Source organism: Octopus sinensis, linkage group LG18 (genome assembly GCF_006345805.1).
Source record: "Octopus sinensis linkage group LG18, ASM634580v1, whole genome shotgun sequence".
In the NCBI taxonomy this organism is placed as follows: domain Eukaryota; kingdom Metazoa; phylum Mollusca; class Cephalopoda; order Octopoda; family Octopodidae; genus Octopus; species Octopus sinensis.
Window position 1 is genome coordinate 49907595 of NC_043014.1, and position 14091 is coordinate 49921685.

The following is a 14091-nucleotide window of genomic DNA, read 5'->3' on the forward strand; positions in this document are numbered from 1 at the left end:
CTTGTTAGTGGATTTGATAGATTTGGTGGATGGGAACTGAGTGCAAGGCTATCGTGTGTGTGTGTGTGCATGCACATGTGTGTGTATGCACACACACACACACACACACACACGTATGTGTTTGTGTTTGTTTCCACAGCTGTTGACAACTGGTGTTGGTTTGTTTACATCCAATACTAGTTGTTAAGCGATTCCGCAAAGGAGCCCAATGGAATACATAACATCATCATCATCATCGTTTAACGTCCGTTTTCCGCGCTAGCACGGGTTGGACGGTTCGACCGGGGTCTGGGGAGCCAGGGGCTGCCCCAGGCTCCAGTCTGATCTGGCAGTGTTTCTACAGCTGGATGCCCTTCCTAACGCCAACCACTCTGCGAGTGTAGTGGGTGCTTTTTACGTGCCACCTGCACAGGTGCCAGAGGGGTCCGGCATCGGCCACGATCGGTTGGTGCTTTTTATGTGCCACCAGCACAGAAGCCAGTCGAGGCGGTGCTGGCACCGGCCACGTTCAGATGGTGCTTTTTATGTGCCACCGGCACAGAAGCTAGTCGAGGCGGGGCTGGCATCGGCCAACATACAAAGAATAACTACTGGATTCAATTTGTTCAACTGCACAAACATATATACATGCACATCCTTCTATTCTATTCTATTCCGTTATGTTTTCTCTTTGCAGTATGTTTGATGTAGGCGGCCAAAGAGATGAAAGAAGAAAGTGGATCCAATGTTTTAATGATGTAACAGCCATAATATTTGTCACTGCATGTAGCAGTTATAATCTTGTACTACGAGAAGATAACACTCAAAATAGACTTAAAGAATCTTTAGAATTGTTTCAAAGTATTTGGAATAACAGGTGAGTACAACCTCTCATTTACTACTCTTTACATATTTTGGATCTTTTCGGTTTGAACGGCAGTTTTTTAAAAATAATTTCCACGTAACTAAACACTTTTAAACTTTGTAAACTGGTAGAATGTATTTATAAAACATCTTTTTCTCTTGGCTTTATTGAGAAAATTCTATAGTTTGTAAGATATTTGTTGTTTTTTTTTCTTCAATTTCTGCAATTTCAACCAATCAATGACATCTATTGAGGTGAAAACATTCTGTGCATATGAACATTCTGTGTATGAAAGTGTCCCTTGTTTAAGAAACAGATTGGGTTTATTTACATTTGTGAAGAAAAAAAGATACCCTTCCCCCCACCCCTAACCCCAACTAACCCTAACCCTAAAACAGATTGAAATGCAATAGATCAGTACTAGGGTCATAATTATGGGTGACAATTTCATATGACACCGCTAGAAAAAACTGCCGTTCGAACCGAAAAGATCCCATATTTTCCTCCCCCTTCTCCTTCTTGCTTGTTTCCCCCCTTTTCCTTAAGAAGGGCTTGGGTTGGGTCCTAGCACTTCTCAAGCAGTTCTATATATTTCATAAGAAAGAACAATAATATTATATATACATACATATATACACTTGGTCATTAAATAAATTCTTTGAAGTATCTTTCTTATACTGTATTGCAACATATACACAGAATTACATTTTATACCTAAAAATGAGTATTTTTTCTAATACATCATTTTTTCAGCTAAATCATGATTCATTATTTACATTATTTACATTTGATGGATATTTGTCCTCATCCTGTTTGTTGTCATCACAACGTTTCAGCTGCTTTGTTTCTTATGCTACCTCATTAGTATTATACACACACACACACACACACGCACTTCTGTTTCGAAACTATTACATTTATCATATTTGCTAGTGTATAAGTCACACCACTAATTTAGTCTTAAATCTAGGTACTGAATTGTTTCCCATTTATAGTTTTAGCTTTGACCCATGTATAAGTTACAACCAAGTTTTTACAGTTAAAAAAAGCAATATGAGGGGCTGCTGAAAAGCTCCTGGCTTTGGGTAAAAGAAAACACAGGAGGATCAGTTAGTTATGATTTTATTCAACATATTCCCCTCTCAGATTCACACACTTATTGCAGTGGTCCTTTAGTTCTTCTAAGCCCTGTCAAGGAATTGGGAAGGTTGGGCCTCCAGTCAGGCCTTTCGCAAAACCCTTAAAGCTAGGAATTTTTCAGCAGCTATCATGCATGCATACATACATACATACATAAATACATACATATGTACATATACATACATACATACACACGCACACACATACGTACGTACATACATACGTATGTACATAAATACATACACACACACACACACACATATGAAGGGGTACTGCAAAGTTCCTGGCTTTGGGTAAAATAAGATACAGGAGGATCACTTATTTATGAATTTATTCAACATATTCCCCTCTCAGATTCACACAATTATTGCAGTGATCCTTTGGTTTTTCTAAGCCCTGTAAAAGAACTCGGAAGGCTGGGCCTCCAACCAGTCCTTTCGCAAAACCCTTAAAGCCAGGAATTTTTCAGCATCCTTTTGAATGTTTGTGCCTGTGCATATATATGTATACTTCTGTTTTGATGCTCTTGTATATTCATATGTGTCGTTGTTTTTTCCCTCCTCAGATGGTTGAGAAGTATCTCAGTAATTCTATTCTTGAATAAACAAGATTTATTGGCCGAGAAAGTGAAAGCTGGAAAGTCAAAAATCGAAACATATTTTGCTGATTTTGAACGTTACGTAACACCTGTAGACGGTAAGGAATCTCTCTCTACCTTTCCTTCTTGGAACCATCACGTTACAAAACGAATGTCTTAATCTCCTACCTGTGCTTGAACCTGTCTCTTGTATTTTCTTTCTTATTCTCTTGATCAGGAGGGACCTTTGCTGTCGTAATGACCTATAGCAGTTACTATAACCCTCACATTATTTATTACCTTTGAACTGGCAATGACCTCTGTGGTCGTTGGCAATGACCTCTACACTAGTGTCAGTGACCTTTGTTGTGTCCTTGACCTTTATACTATTTTTACCTTTGACCTGACAATGACCCCTACAGTGGCGATGATCTTCACGATGTCTTTGACTTTTGCAATGACCGTGGCCCTTGCAATGTGTATAATCTTTGTAGTGCCCATATCTTTTGAACGACCCTACTTGAGGCAGTGTTCTGCAGTCGGATGCTTTTCCTGGTTTTCCCTAAACCCTTACTCGCTTTCAAGTATGGTACTCCACATCTTTGCACATCAAACCACCCAGCTGCCAGACTTTTTGTTTACCCAGAAGATTAGCAGTGTTATAGCTACCCAGTTGGTGTCAGTGAAAAAGATACAGTAGCACAAACATACATTTGATGTGCTTCATTACAGTTTTCATCTACCAAACTTTACTGACAAGGTGTTGGTCAATCCAAAGCTATAGACGAAGACATTTGCCCTCCAGTGGGATTGAACCTGGAACCATGTAGTAATGCTTGTATTTATTATTACTAGAAGGGGTTTAGTTAGCTATGATACAACTGATATTATTGTCTGTGTTATTATAGACCTCGGTGAGAAAATGCTATCATTTCTACAGGGATTTCTCTGACAAAATGTTTTTGAGTCATCTCTCTGTCTGACGCTCTCCCAATAAGCCAGATATCTCATGCCTTCGGCTGTCAGATTTTGTTTAACTTCATACGACACAGTGCTTATATATTCTGTTACCCCATCTCTCTATATATAAACGGCAGTTTGTCTGTGTGTGTTTCTGTGTGTCTGTTTGGTTGTACCCTCACTCTGACCACGGCTTTCAACCGATTCTGATGAAACTTGACACACACATAGCCCAATGTCATAATTCAAAACTAACGCAGCGAAAATTTTGAAAAGTTCCCCCAGTTCTGAAAAAAATCGATAAATTCGACATGGGGTCGATAATCAGAAACACAAACCACAGACTGTCTAGGGGACGCAACTCCACCTTTTTAACTCTCAAAAAAATTTACCATCATTTTTCCCCCATATTTTGGCTATAACTATCTAAAAATGCTTTATAGTTATTTCCCTTACAAACCCGAGCAACGCCGGGCGATACTGCTAGTCATCAATATAAGTCAAACATCCTTTCTAACACAAACAGTAAAGTGAAATGATAATTTTAGTCCAGTGGTCATTTTATTTTCCTTCTTCTTTCTAGCCCATACTGAACCTGGCGATGACCCAGAAGTTGTCCGAGCAAAATACTTCATTCGTGATGAATTTTTAGTAAGTATACCCCAAATATTCTTTCCTCCTTTCTCTCATTCCCCATCCCCCAACTGCAGGAAAACCTCCAGCTTAAGAATTGTGGATTTTATACAACATATGTCTTCCAAACGACACAACTGGTTTATCTCATAAGAGGATTATTGTTGAACCAGCATGGAGATACATGGCTCCATGGTTAGACTGTTTGACTCCTGGTCATAACAATTTGGTTTCAATTCCTAGGTTGGGTGATGCGTTATGTTCTTTAGCACAACACTTCATTTATTGTTGCTCTAGTCCACTCTGCAGGTAAAAATATGTAACCCCGAGACAGATCAGTGTCCGTCGAGGGAGGAGGGGAGAAATATATACACCAGAGAAGTTGGAAGAAGGGCCCTATGCTCCTTACAGAATAATGTAGACTAATCAAAATCAAAATCAAATCCAATGACGGGCATCCGTGCTAGCAGGATGCAAAGAGCACCATACGAGTGTGATCATTGACAGATCAGCTAACCGGCTTCCGTGCCAGTGGCACATAAAAGGCATCACTCAAGTGTGATCATTATCAGCATCGCCTTACTGGCACTTGTGCCTGTGCTAGTAGGGTGCCAAGAGCACCATCCGAACGTGATCGTTGCCAGAGCAGCTAACTGGCTTCCATGCCGGTGGCACGTAAAAGGCACCATTCAAGCGTGATCGTTACCAGCGTCGCCTTACTGGCAACTGTGCCGGTGGCATGTGTGAAAAAGATTCGAGTGAGGTCGTTGCCAGTACCACCTGACTGGCCCCCCGTGCTGGTGGCACGTAAAAAGCACTCACTACACTCTCGGAGTTGTTGGCTTCCATGCCAGTGGCACATAAAAGGCATCATTCGAGTGTGATCGTTACCAGCGTCGCCTTACTGGCACGTAAAAGCACCCACTACACTCTCGGAATGGTTGGCACTAGGAAGGGCATCCAGCTGTAGGAACTCTGCCAGATCAAGATTGGAGCCTGGTGCAGCCATTTGGTTCGCCAGACATCAGTCAAATCGTCCAACCCATGCTGGCATGGAAAGCGGACGTTAAACAATGATGTAATTATGATGAATCAATCCTGAACCAACAGACCTGGGCTCAAAAACATTGTCACCATGATTATCTTGTCTGTTATTGAGTCCCAGTGTATCAAGGACTACACTATCCAATGTGCTCTTCTTTGCAATTGTCTATCCTCAGGTTAGCTCAAATTGAACTAATTTATGATGAAAGACGTCCCAGCCATGACTATCTTGTCTTTTTCTATATGTAGGACAACATTGTCCTCTGTGACCTTCCTTTTACTTCAGGCAGCACGTCGTGTTTTGAGAGAGAATTAGTTGCTATTTCTTAAGCTGCAAGCGAGCTAGTAAACGCTTCCTTCTTACCTCGTATAGAGAAGGGATTTTACATAGATAATTCAATAATAATCTTAAATATTCTGATTGCATTTCCTGTCTAAGAAGGCTTCATTTTATTTCGTTCACAATATTTTCAAATTCCTCCTTAAATTTTCCAGAGACAAATTCGATTGCAAGGGAGACAATTCTTTATACTTCATAAGTCTTATGTCTGCGTTAACGTTTTATTTATATAAACATACGATGACTACCCGCCTTAATCCCCTTGTTTGTTCCCTCTATGTTTAGCCCCTTGTGGGCAATAAAGAAATACAAAAAAAATTGTGAAGTGAGTCAGTGGGTTTGCAGTTTGTCATTACAAATCTGCTTGATAAAGATCTCAGCTTGTCGTCCCCGCCTAGCTCTTTCTTTTGTAGACTCTCGCAAAAGAGCTTCACAAACAATTTCATCTTTAGCTCTGCAGCAACGCCTTCTAGATCTGACTCTACGCGCTTTGATGATGTCTGATACTGGATGCAGATTCCCATGCAATGGCTAGCTGGAAAAATTCTCTCTCCAGGTGACATCCAAAGCCACTTTTAGTATGCAAGAGTAGGCTCCATCCAATCCTCTTTCCTGTTTGAAGTAAGGGCCCACACTGAGCAGCCATACAATAGAGCTGAGGTAACAATTGCTTGAAAGAGGCTCAACCCAGTGGTTCTCAACTGGGGTCCACATGGCCCTTGGGTGGAGGGTGACCGAATAAGATTTTGTTCATCATCATCATCATCGTTTAACGTCCATTTTCCATGCTAGCATGGGTTGGACGCTTTGACTGGGGTTTGGGAAGCCAGGAGGCTGCGCCAGTCTCCAGCCTGATCTGGCAGTGTTTCTACAGCTGGATACCCTTCCTAACACCAACCACTCCGTGTAGTGGGTGCTTTTTACGTGCCACCGGTACAGGGACCGGAGAGGACTGGCAAATGGCCACAATTGGTTGGTGCTTTTTACGTGCCACCAATTTAAATATAATAAACTGGTTGTACTTCAATACACAAAATATTTTAGCAATTTTGTTATACACTGCCTAATAATATTTCATTATAAAAATATACCGAAGATTTTTTTAAGCATTGAATAGCTATGAGGGTTCACCCAAGGAAAATGGAAATCAGAGGGGGGGTCTATGGGCAAGAAATGGCTGGGAACCATTTCTCTGGAAGGGCAAATTGTCCAAGCCATGCTAGCATGGAAAACGGACGTTAAACGATGATGATGATGATGATGATGATGAAGATGATCTAGTCAGGATCACCAAGCTCTGTCAAAAGAGTTACTGCAATGCATCTATAAGGGGCGGTGTCCATTGTTGTGTAATCAGCTAATGAAAGACTCATTATGTCTCTTTAGAATTGGTTCATCATCATCGTTTAACATCCATTATGGTATGGGTTGGACAGTGTGACCTAAGCTGGCGGGGGTGGGGAGGAGCTGCACCTGACTCCAGTGTGATTTGGCACAGTTTCTATGGCTCAATATCCTTCCTGATGCCAACCACTTCACAGTGTGTCCTGGCTCTTTTTATCTGACATCGCACGGGCACTTATACATGGCACCAATTAGACGCTTTTACATAGGTCCACATGAGTGCTTTTATGTGGGTTTGCACAGGTAGTTTTACATGGTACCGCCTTGAATGCTTTGTACTACTGGAAGGATCAGTGAGAAAATGCACCCAGTGCACTCTGTAGGGTGGCTGGTGATAAGAAAGGCATCCAGCTGTTGAAACTAAGTCAAATGCTATGCACAAGCACCAGTGTTTGGAAGCAGTGACTCCCAATAAGACATTATTCGGACTGTTCGTCTGACCAACCCATGTTGGTTGGTTTGGAAAGTGGATGTAAAATGATGATGATGGTGATGATGGATTTTTTTTTTTTTAAATAAAGAATTTCTCCCCCCCCTTTTCATTTTTCTTCTTTCTTTTCTTTCTACTTACAGCGAATTAGCACAGCAACCAGAGATGGACGTCATTATTGCTACCCCCATTTTACATGCGCCGTCGACACAGAAAATATCCGCAGGGTATTCAATGATTGTCGCGACATCATTCAGAGGATGCACTTGCGTCAATATGAACTTCTCTGATGTGTGATGATGTCGACGACAATGATGATGATGATGATGATGAAGACGATGACGACGACGACGATGACAGTGGTTATGGCGGCAGCGGTAGCGACGACGATGACAATGAAGATGGAGATGAGGATGACAATGAGGAGGAGGAGAATGATGATGATGATGACAATGATAACAATTATGACGACAATGATGATGATGATGATGAGGAGGAGGATGATGATGATGACGATGATGATGATGATACAAACGTCGTCGTCCCATCATGCTCTCTGTTAGACTTGATGTGCGGCAACTTTTTATCTGTTAACAAACAAAACAAAACAAAATGACAAAAAAAAAAACAAAAACAAAACGATAATGCGAAGGAAAAAAAAATGAAATACGCCATACACACACACACACAATGTACACACACACACACACACACAAAGATGAAAAGAAAAGAAAGGAATTTTATTTATTTTTTTTTCCATCAACCTGACAGGTCATATTGGCCTCGTTATTGGTACTCAGTAATTATATTTAATAGGATTTGACAATGACCAGGAGAGAGAGAGGCAGATACGACATCCCAATGGTGATGGTGGTGATCATCATGATGATGATGATGATTATGATGATGATGATTATGATGACGACGATCATGATGATGATCATGATGATGATCATGATGATGATCACGACGACGGTGATGTGATTTTGAGGCAATGCAGTGTGGCGGCGGTGGCAGTGGTGGTGGTGGTGTGGTGGTGGTGGCAGTGGTGGTCGAGGAGGTGATGATTATGATGGTGGTGGTGGTGGTGGTGGTGGTGGCCGTGGTCGTGGTGGGTGGTGGTGGTGGTGGTGGTGGTGGTGCTGCTTTTGGTAATTGGTGTTTCTTGGTAGCGCTGGGGCAGAGGTATTTGGGACGATAGGGGTGACGATGATGGTGGTGTGAAGGAGGATGATCGTTTCTGAGTAAATTTCATTCTGTGAGCCTTTTCAATTTTTCTAAACCGGTTGAATTTTTTTATATTATTTACTTCATTTTTTTTTTTGTCTGTGGTAGTACTAATAGTAGTAGTAATAATACTAGTAATAGTAGTAGTAGAATAGTGAATAGGTTATGCTGCCCCTCCCCCCAAACACTTATACACACACTGCTGCTATTGATATATATATATATATATATATATATATATATATATATATATATATATATATATATTATATATATATATATATACATATACACATATATATATATATATCTACTACTGAGCACAGGCTTGGCTGAGTGGTTAAGAAGCTTGCTTTGCAACCACAGAGTCCTGGGTTCAATCCCATTTGCACAACAGTTTGGGCAAGTTGTTATTTACTGTAGCCATGGGTCGATTTGACTCCTTATGAGTGGAATTTAGATTTTTTTGGGGGGAAATTGTGTGGAAGCCTTTTTCTCTATGTGTGTGTGTGTGGTTGTATATAAGTGTGTATGTGCTTACTTGTGTAATGCGGTGTAAATCGTTGCGGTATTGATTCCATGAGGGGGAGGTAACTCCCCGAATCGGTGAACTCGAGCGTTTGTTGAATGGAGATTTGGTTTGGAATGAATGATTTGCCTGTCTAGATACTCACTGCAATGAGTATGGTTATCCTAACACTTTCTCAAGGGACATCTTTCAATAGGGTACAAACTCAATGGCTGACATCAGTAGCAAAATACATGCAAATAGAAGGCTATGCTGCCACAAATACACACACACATCTCTGTCTCTCTTTACCTTTCTCTCTCTTTCTCTCTCTCTCTCTCTTTCATGCCATCCTCCCTCATACACACAGACACACACACATACCATTATCTTATTAAAAAATGCATGCAGCTAGGACACTACCATCCCTCTCTTTCTGTATGGTGTATATGTGTGTGTGTGTGTGTGTGTATACATACATATATATATATGTTTTACTGTAAATCTCAACTATATATAAATGTGTGTGTGTGTGTATATGTATATATGTATGTGTGTATGTATGTATATGTGTGTATATGTATGTATATATATATATATATGTATATGTGTGTATATGTATGTATATATATATATATATATATATATATGTATATATATATATATATGTATATATATACATATATATATATGTTTTATTGTAAATCTCAACTATATATAAATGTGTATGTGTATATGTATGTATGTATATGTGTGTCTATATATATGCATATATATATGTATATATGTGTGTATATATGTGTGTGTGTATATATATATATATTATATATATATATATATAAGAACACTAATGATAGTGACTTCAAAGCAGCAGCCAGTTAAGCCATCATCAGACCACCACATGATGCCTTAACTGGCCGGAACTTCGAAGTCATTATCAACAATGTCCTTGTTCAAGAATAATGAATTTGTGTTCTACAAAAGCAAAGAGTAACCCATCAGATTAACACGAAATTGTTTTTATTACAACTGGACGTAAAAACACATATATGTATATATATACAAAATGAGAAAATGGAGAAATCAATCATCAACCATCAGATAATACCCAATCAATACTTTATTAAACCATTACACAACAGCAGTTATATTATACATAATATATTACAAATATAACAAGACATAGAAATAGAAATAGAAAATACATTTATATTATAGCTGACAGCTGTTTCAGCCGTGAAGACAGGTATGTCCCATTTAACCTATTAGCTATATAAAGCAGGTATAAATGAGACATTAACAAGAATGTCTCACGGCCTCTTCAGAGAATTTAATGTAAGTATGAAAAAAATTTACATACACCAGCATATAGAACACAAAGAGATGTGTATATAGATATGTGTGTATGTCTATATATATATATATGTATATATATATATATACACACACATATTGGTGAGAGAGTACTTGGTACATGATTTTTTTTTCCTACATTGCTCTGTTTTTAGCCAGCATGGAGCATGGACTTTAAATGGTGATAATGATGTATATGTGTGTTTATATATATACATATAAAATACATAGGTTTGGTGATAGAGACGGGATAATGGGACTCAAAACATGAATGTACAATTATATTTTTGTTTTTATTATCATCAGAAGTTATAGAGTCACTCAAGGACTGATAGGTTCATTCATTGGCGCTTATCAAGGTGATCCCTTGAGTCACTCTGAAACTTCGGCTGATTAATAATAACAATAATAATAATAATAATAATAATAATAATAATAACAATAATAATAATAATGACAACGTGTCTCTAAAAGAAATGGAGAAACTTTTAAAATACAAAGACCTGGAAATAGAGGTAACCAGAATGTGGAATCTAAAAACAGAAACAGTTCCTATCATAGTAGGTGCATTAGGCATGATAAAAAAATATTCAGACAAATACATAACAAAAACACCAGGACTTACAAACACATATAACATACAGAAAATTGCACTACTGGGCATTGCACACATCCTACGCAGAACACTTTCAATACAGTAACCATCAGAGCATCATAACAAATCACAGCACATACCCAAGGCACACAGAGCTGCGCTCAGTAGTGAAGTGAAAGCACGCTATAAAAATAAAACTATTGAATAATAATAATAATAATAATAAATATGATAATCATAATATACATATATAGTTTTCCTGATGCAAAGATGAAGATAGAACTGAAAACATGAGTACATTTTGTTTTTGTTTTATTAATATTTTTTTTAACGGAGCCAAAACAAGGCAAGCTATGAAAAAATTAACGATACAGGTTGATGGTTAGAACTATTACTGGTGTCTCAGTATTTCAGATTTAGGACCCCTTTCTTCAGGAATTTCCTGAAGAAATATTGAAACATTGCAATATCAAGTAATAGTACTAACCATCAGCCTGTATTATTAAATTTTTTTTTTTTGTTTTGTATAACTTGCATTGTTTTGGCTTTGTAAAAAGAATATTTAAAACATATATATATCAGACAGTGCTTCATGAAAACTAGACAACTCTTATTACTCAATAATTAATAACTAGCAGAAAAAACAACCGTGGAACAGATTAAACAAGCCTAGGTAACCAGCAGGAGGGACACCTAAAAAACCATGAGTAAAAGGGTTAGGTAATATCTGTAACCTTAGCTGGCCTTGTCTGTGAATGCAGTCAGATTATATGTTGATGGTCACTTCTGATAGGACCCTTTGGAAAGCGGGCATTTCTGAAGATCCTGGCTTGTACCCACATACACAAACACAAGCTACACACACACACACAGCTGTACCTTAACCTCCCTTGTTTTTCTAAGCTTTTGCCAGAAATATTGAAGATTAGGGTGTGTGTGTGTTTGTGTATATATGTATATAAATTTGTTGGTGTCGTAAATGTAGGGTTGTTTAGCATTTATATAAAATAGAGATGGCATCTGTAGAAAAAGAAAATATCCTTATGTTAAGAAATTTAATATTTAATATAGGGAAGATTAAAATGCTAATTATATATATCTTTAAAACTTTCTGGTTCAGAGAGCCACATGTCATCATGGCCCCTTTTCCCCTTCTTTGCTGAGACACACCTAGGTTATTGTTGTCCACACACTACATCACTTAAGCAATCCCTGAGAAATAACCAGCTAATCTCTTTTTATACTCCACAAATCCAGTAAATATAGAAAACTCGGGTTACTGATTTGTATCTCATGTTTTAACATTTTATTTAAAATATGTATACACATAATTAGTTATTTCTCTGTTTGACTTTAATGTTTGTTCCTTCTCGAGCCATGCCTGGCTCATAAGGGCCGGTTTCCTGGTTTCCTGGACGGCACGCTGGTCTGTCGCAGGTGAGCTGCAAGATGCAGGAGGAAAGAGTGAAAGAATGTTGTGGCGAAAGAGTCAGCAGAAGTTCGCCATTACCTTCTGCCGGAGCCGCGTGGAGCTTAGGTGTTTTGCTCATAAACACACACATCGTCCGGTCTGAGATTCGAACCCGCGATCCCTCGACCGCGAGTCCGCTGCTCTAACCACTAGGCCATGTGCCTCCACTCTGTTTGACTTTCTGTCAATGTAGCTCTCTTTTACATTGATTTGGTGATACATAAGATTCTGTTAGTCATAATATTGATATGGCGAGCTGGCAGAAACGTTAGCATGCCGGGCAAAATGCTTAGTGGTATTTCATCTGCCGTTACATTCTGAGTTCAAATTCTGCCGAGGTCGACTTTGCCTTTCATCCTTTCGGGGTCGATTAAATAAGTACCAGTTATGCACTGGGGTCGATGTAATCGACTTAATCCGTTTGTCCTCTCTGTGTTTAGCCCCTTGTGGGTAATAAAGAAATAGGTATTTCATCTGTCTTTAATTCTGAGTTTAAATTCTGCCAAGGTCGATAGATTAAGTACCAGTTGCATACTGGGGGTCGATCTAATCGGCTGGCTTCCTCCCCAAAAGTTACAGGCCTTGTGTCTCGATTAGAAAAAAAAATATGGAGAGGACAATAATTGGTAGAGTTAGTAGCATGATGGGTAAAATCTTGGTGTTTAGTTAAGACCGTTTACATCTTGAGTTAAAATCTTAGTGGTGTTGATAAATTAATTAGCAGTTAATTACTGATATAGAAGGGACCTAATTTATCTATATTCTTCTGCTAATATTTATCATTTATATAATAAATCATTACCGTCATCATTTTTAATTATCATTGCTGTCATTGCAATAAGCACTGGAAGTTGCCAGGTAGTGATATGGTTGCCATGTAGCCAGGTCATGTGGGCTTGCTTGACAGAACCATTTCAAATCCCACCACCGAGGTGGACGTGGACGTGGTGGTGGTGGTGGGTGTGTTAGCTTTTCCTTTTCATTTTCCCCGACGTTGAACAAATTTAAATACCAGTCATATATTGAGGAAAGGCTGTTTACACACACACACACACACATCATCCAGAGTGTGGAGCTCTGTGATGACGTGCGATAACATTGTATTATATTTGAGTTACGCTGAACGATAGTACTGCTGCTGTTGACATGATGATGATGATGATGATAGTAGTGATAACAAGGATACTAATGATGATGATGGTGGTGGTGGTGGTGTTGAACAATCTAAATCAATGTTAAGTTAATTTTTTGGCTCAAAAAGCAAAAAGCAAGGCCATGTAGGGGGACATGGAGTTATGTACAGGGTGGTGTTCATACAAAGAGTTCAGGCCATTTGTGGTCAAGGGAGACTTTGAACCGAGCGGTCGTCGGCATCTTCACTATCTCGTCCGGCAGCTTATCTATAAACTATATATTGGAACAGTAAATTTTAAAAACATTCAGTAATTAAATTAAAATTTAATTAAATTATTTTTTCTTAATTGATTCAGTTAAAATACACCTTGATAGTTCACGTTCTCAGAATGCCCTCTACTCTTGAAAAACTCTTAGCTAAGCATTAGTAC

General features: G+C 38.7%; 1 protein-coding gene across 1 annotated transcript in view; it reads left to right on the top strand.

Annotated features, from left to right (window-relative positions):
- LOC115221366 (guanine nucleotide-binding protein G(s) subunit alpha) overlaps positions 1-7800 on the top strand; it is a 171125-nt gene extending 163325 nt beyond the window's left edge. The window contains exons 8-11 of the mRNA XM_029791539.2: positions 677-856; positions 2550-2680; positions 4105-4172; positions 7516-7800. Coding sequence (XP_029647399.1) covers positions 677-856; positions 2550-2680; positions 4105-4172; positions 7516-7662 — 526 coding nt within the window. The 3' untranslated portion in view covers positions 7663-7800. The remainder of the gene's footprint in view (positions 1-676; positions 857-2549; positions 2681-4104; positions 4173-7515) is intronic.
- The last annotated feature ends 6291 nt before the right edge of the window (positions 7801-14091 follow it).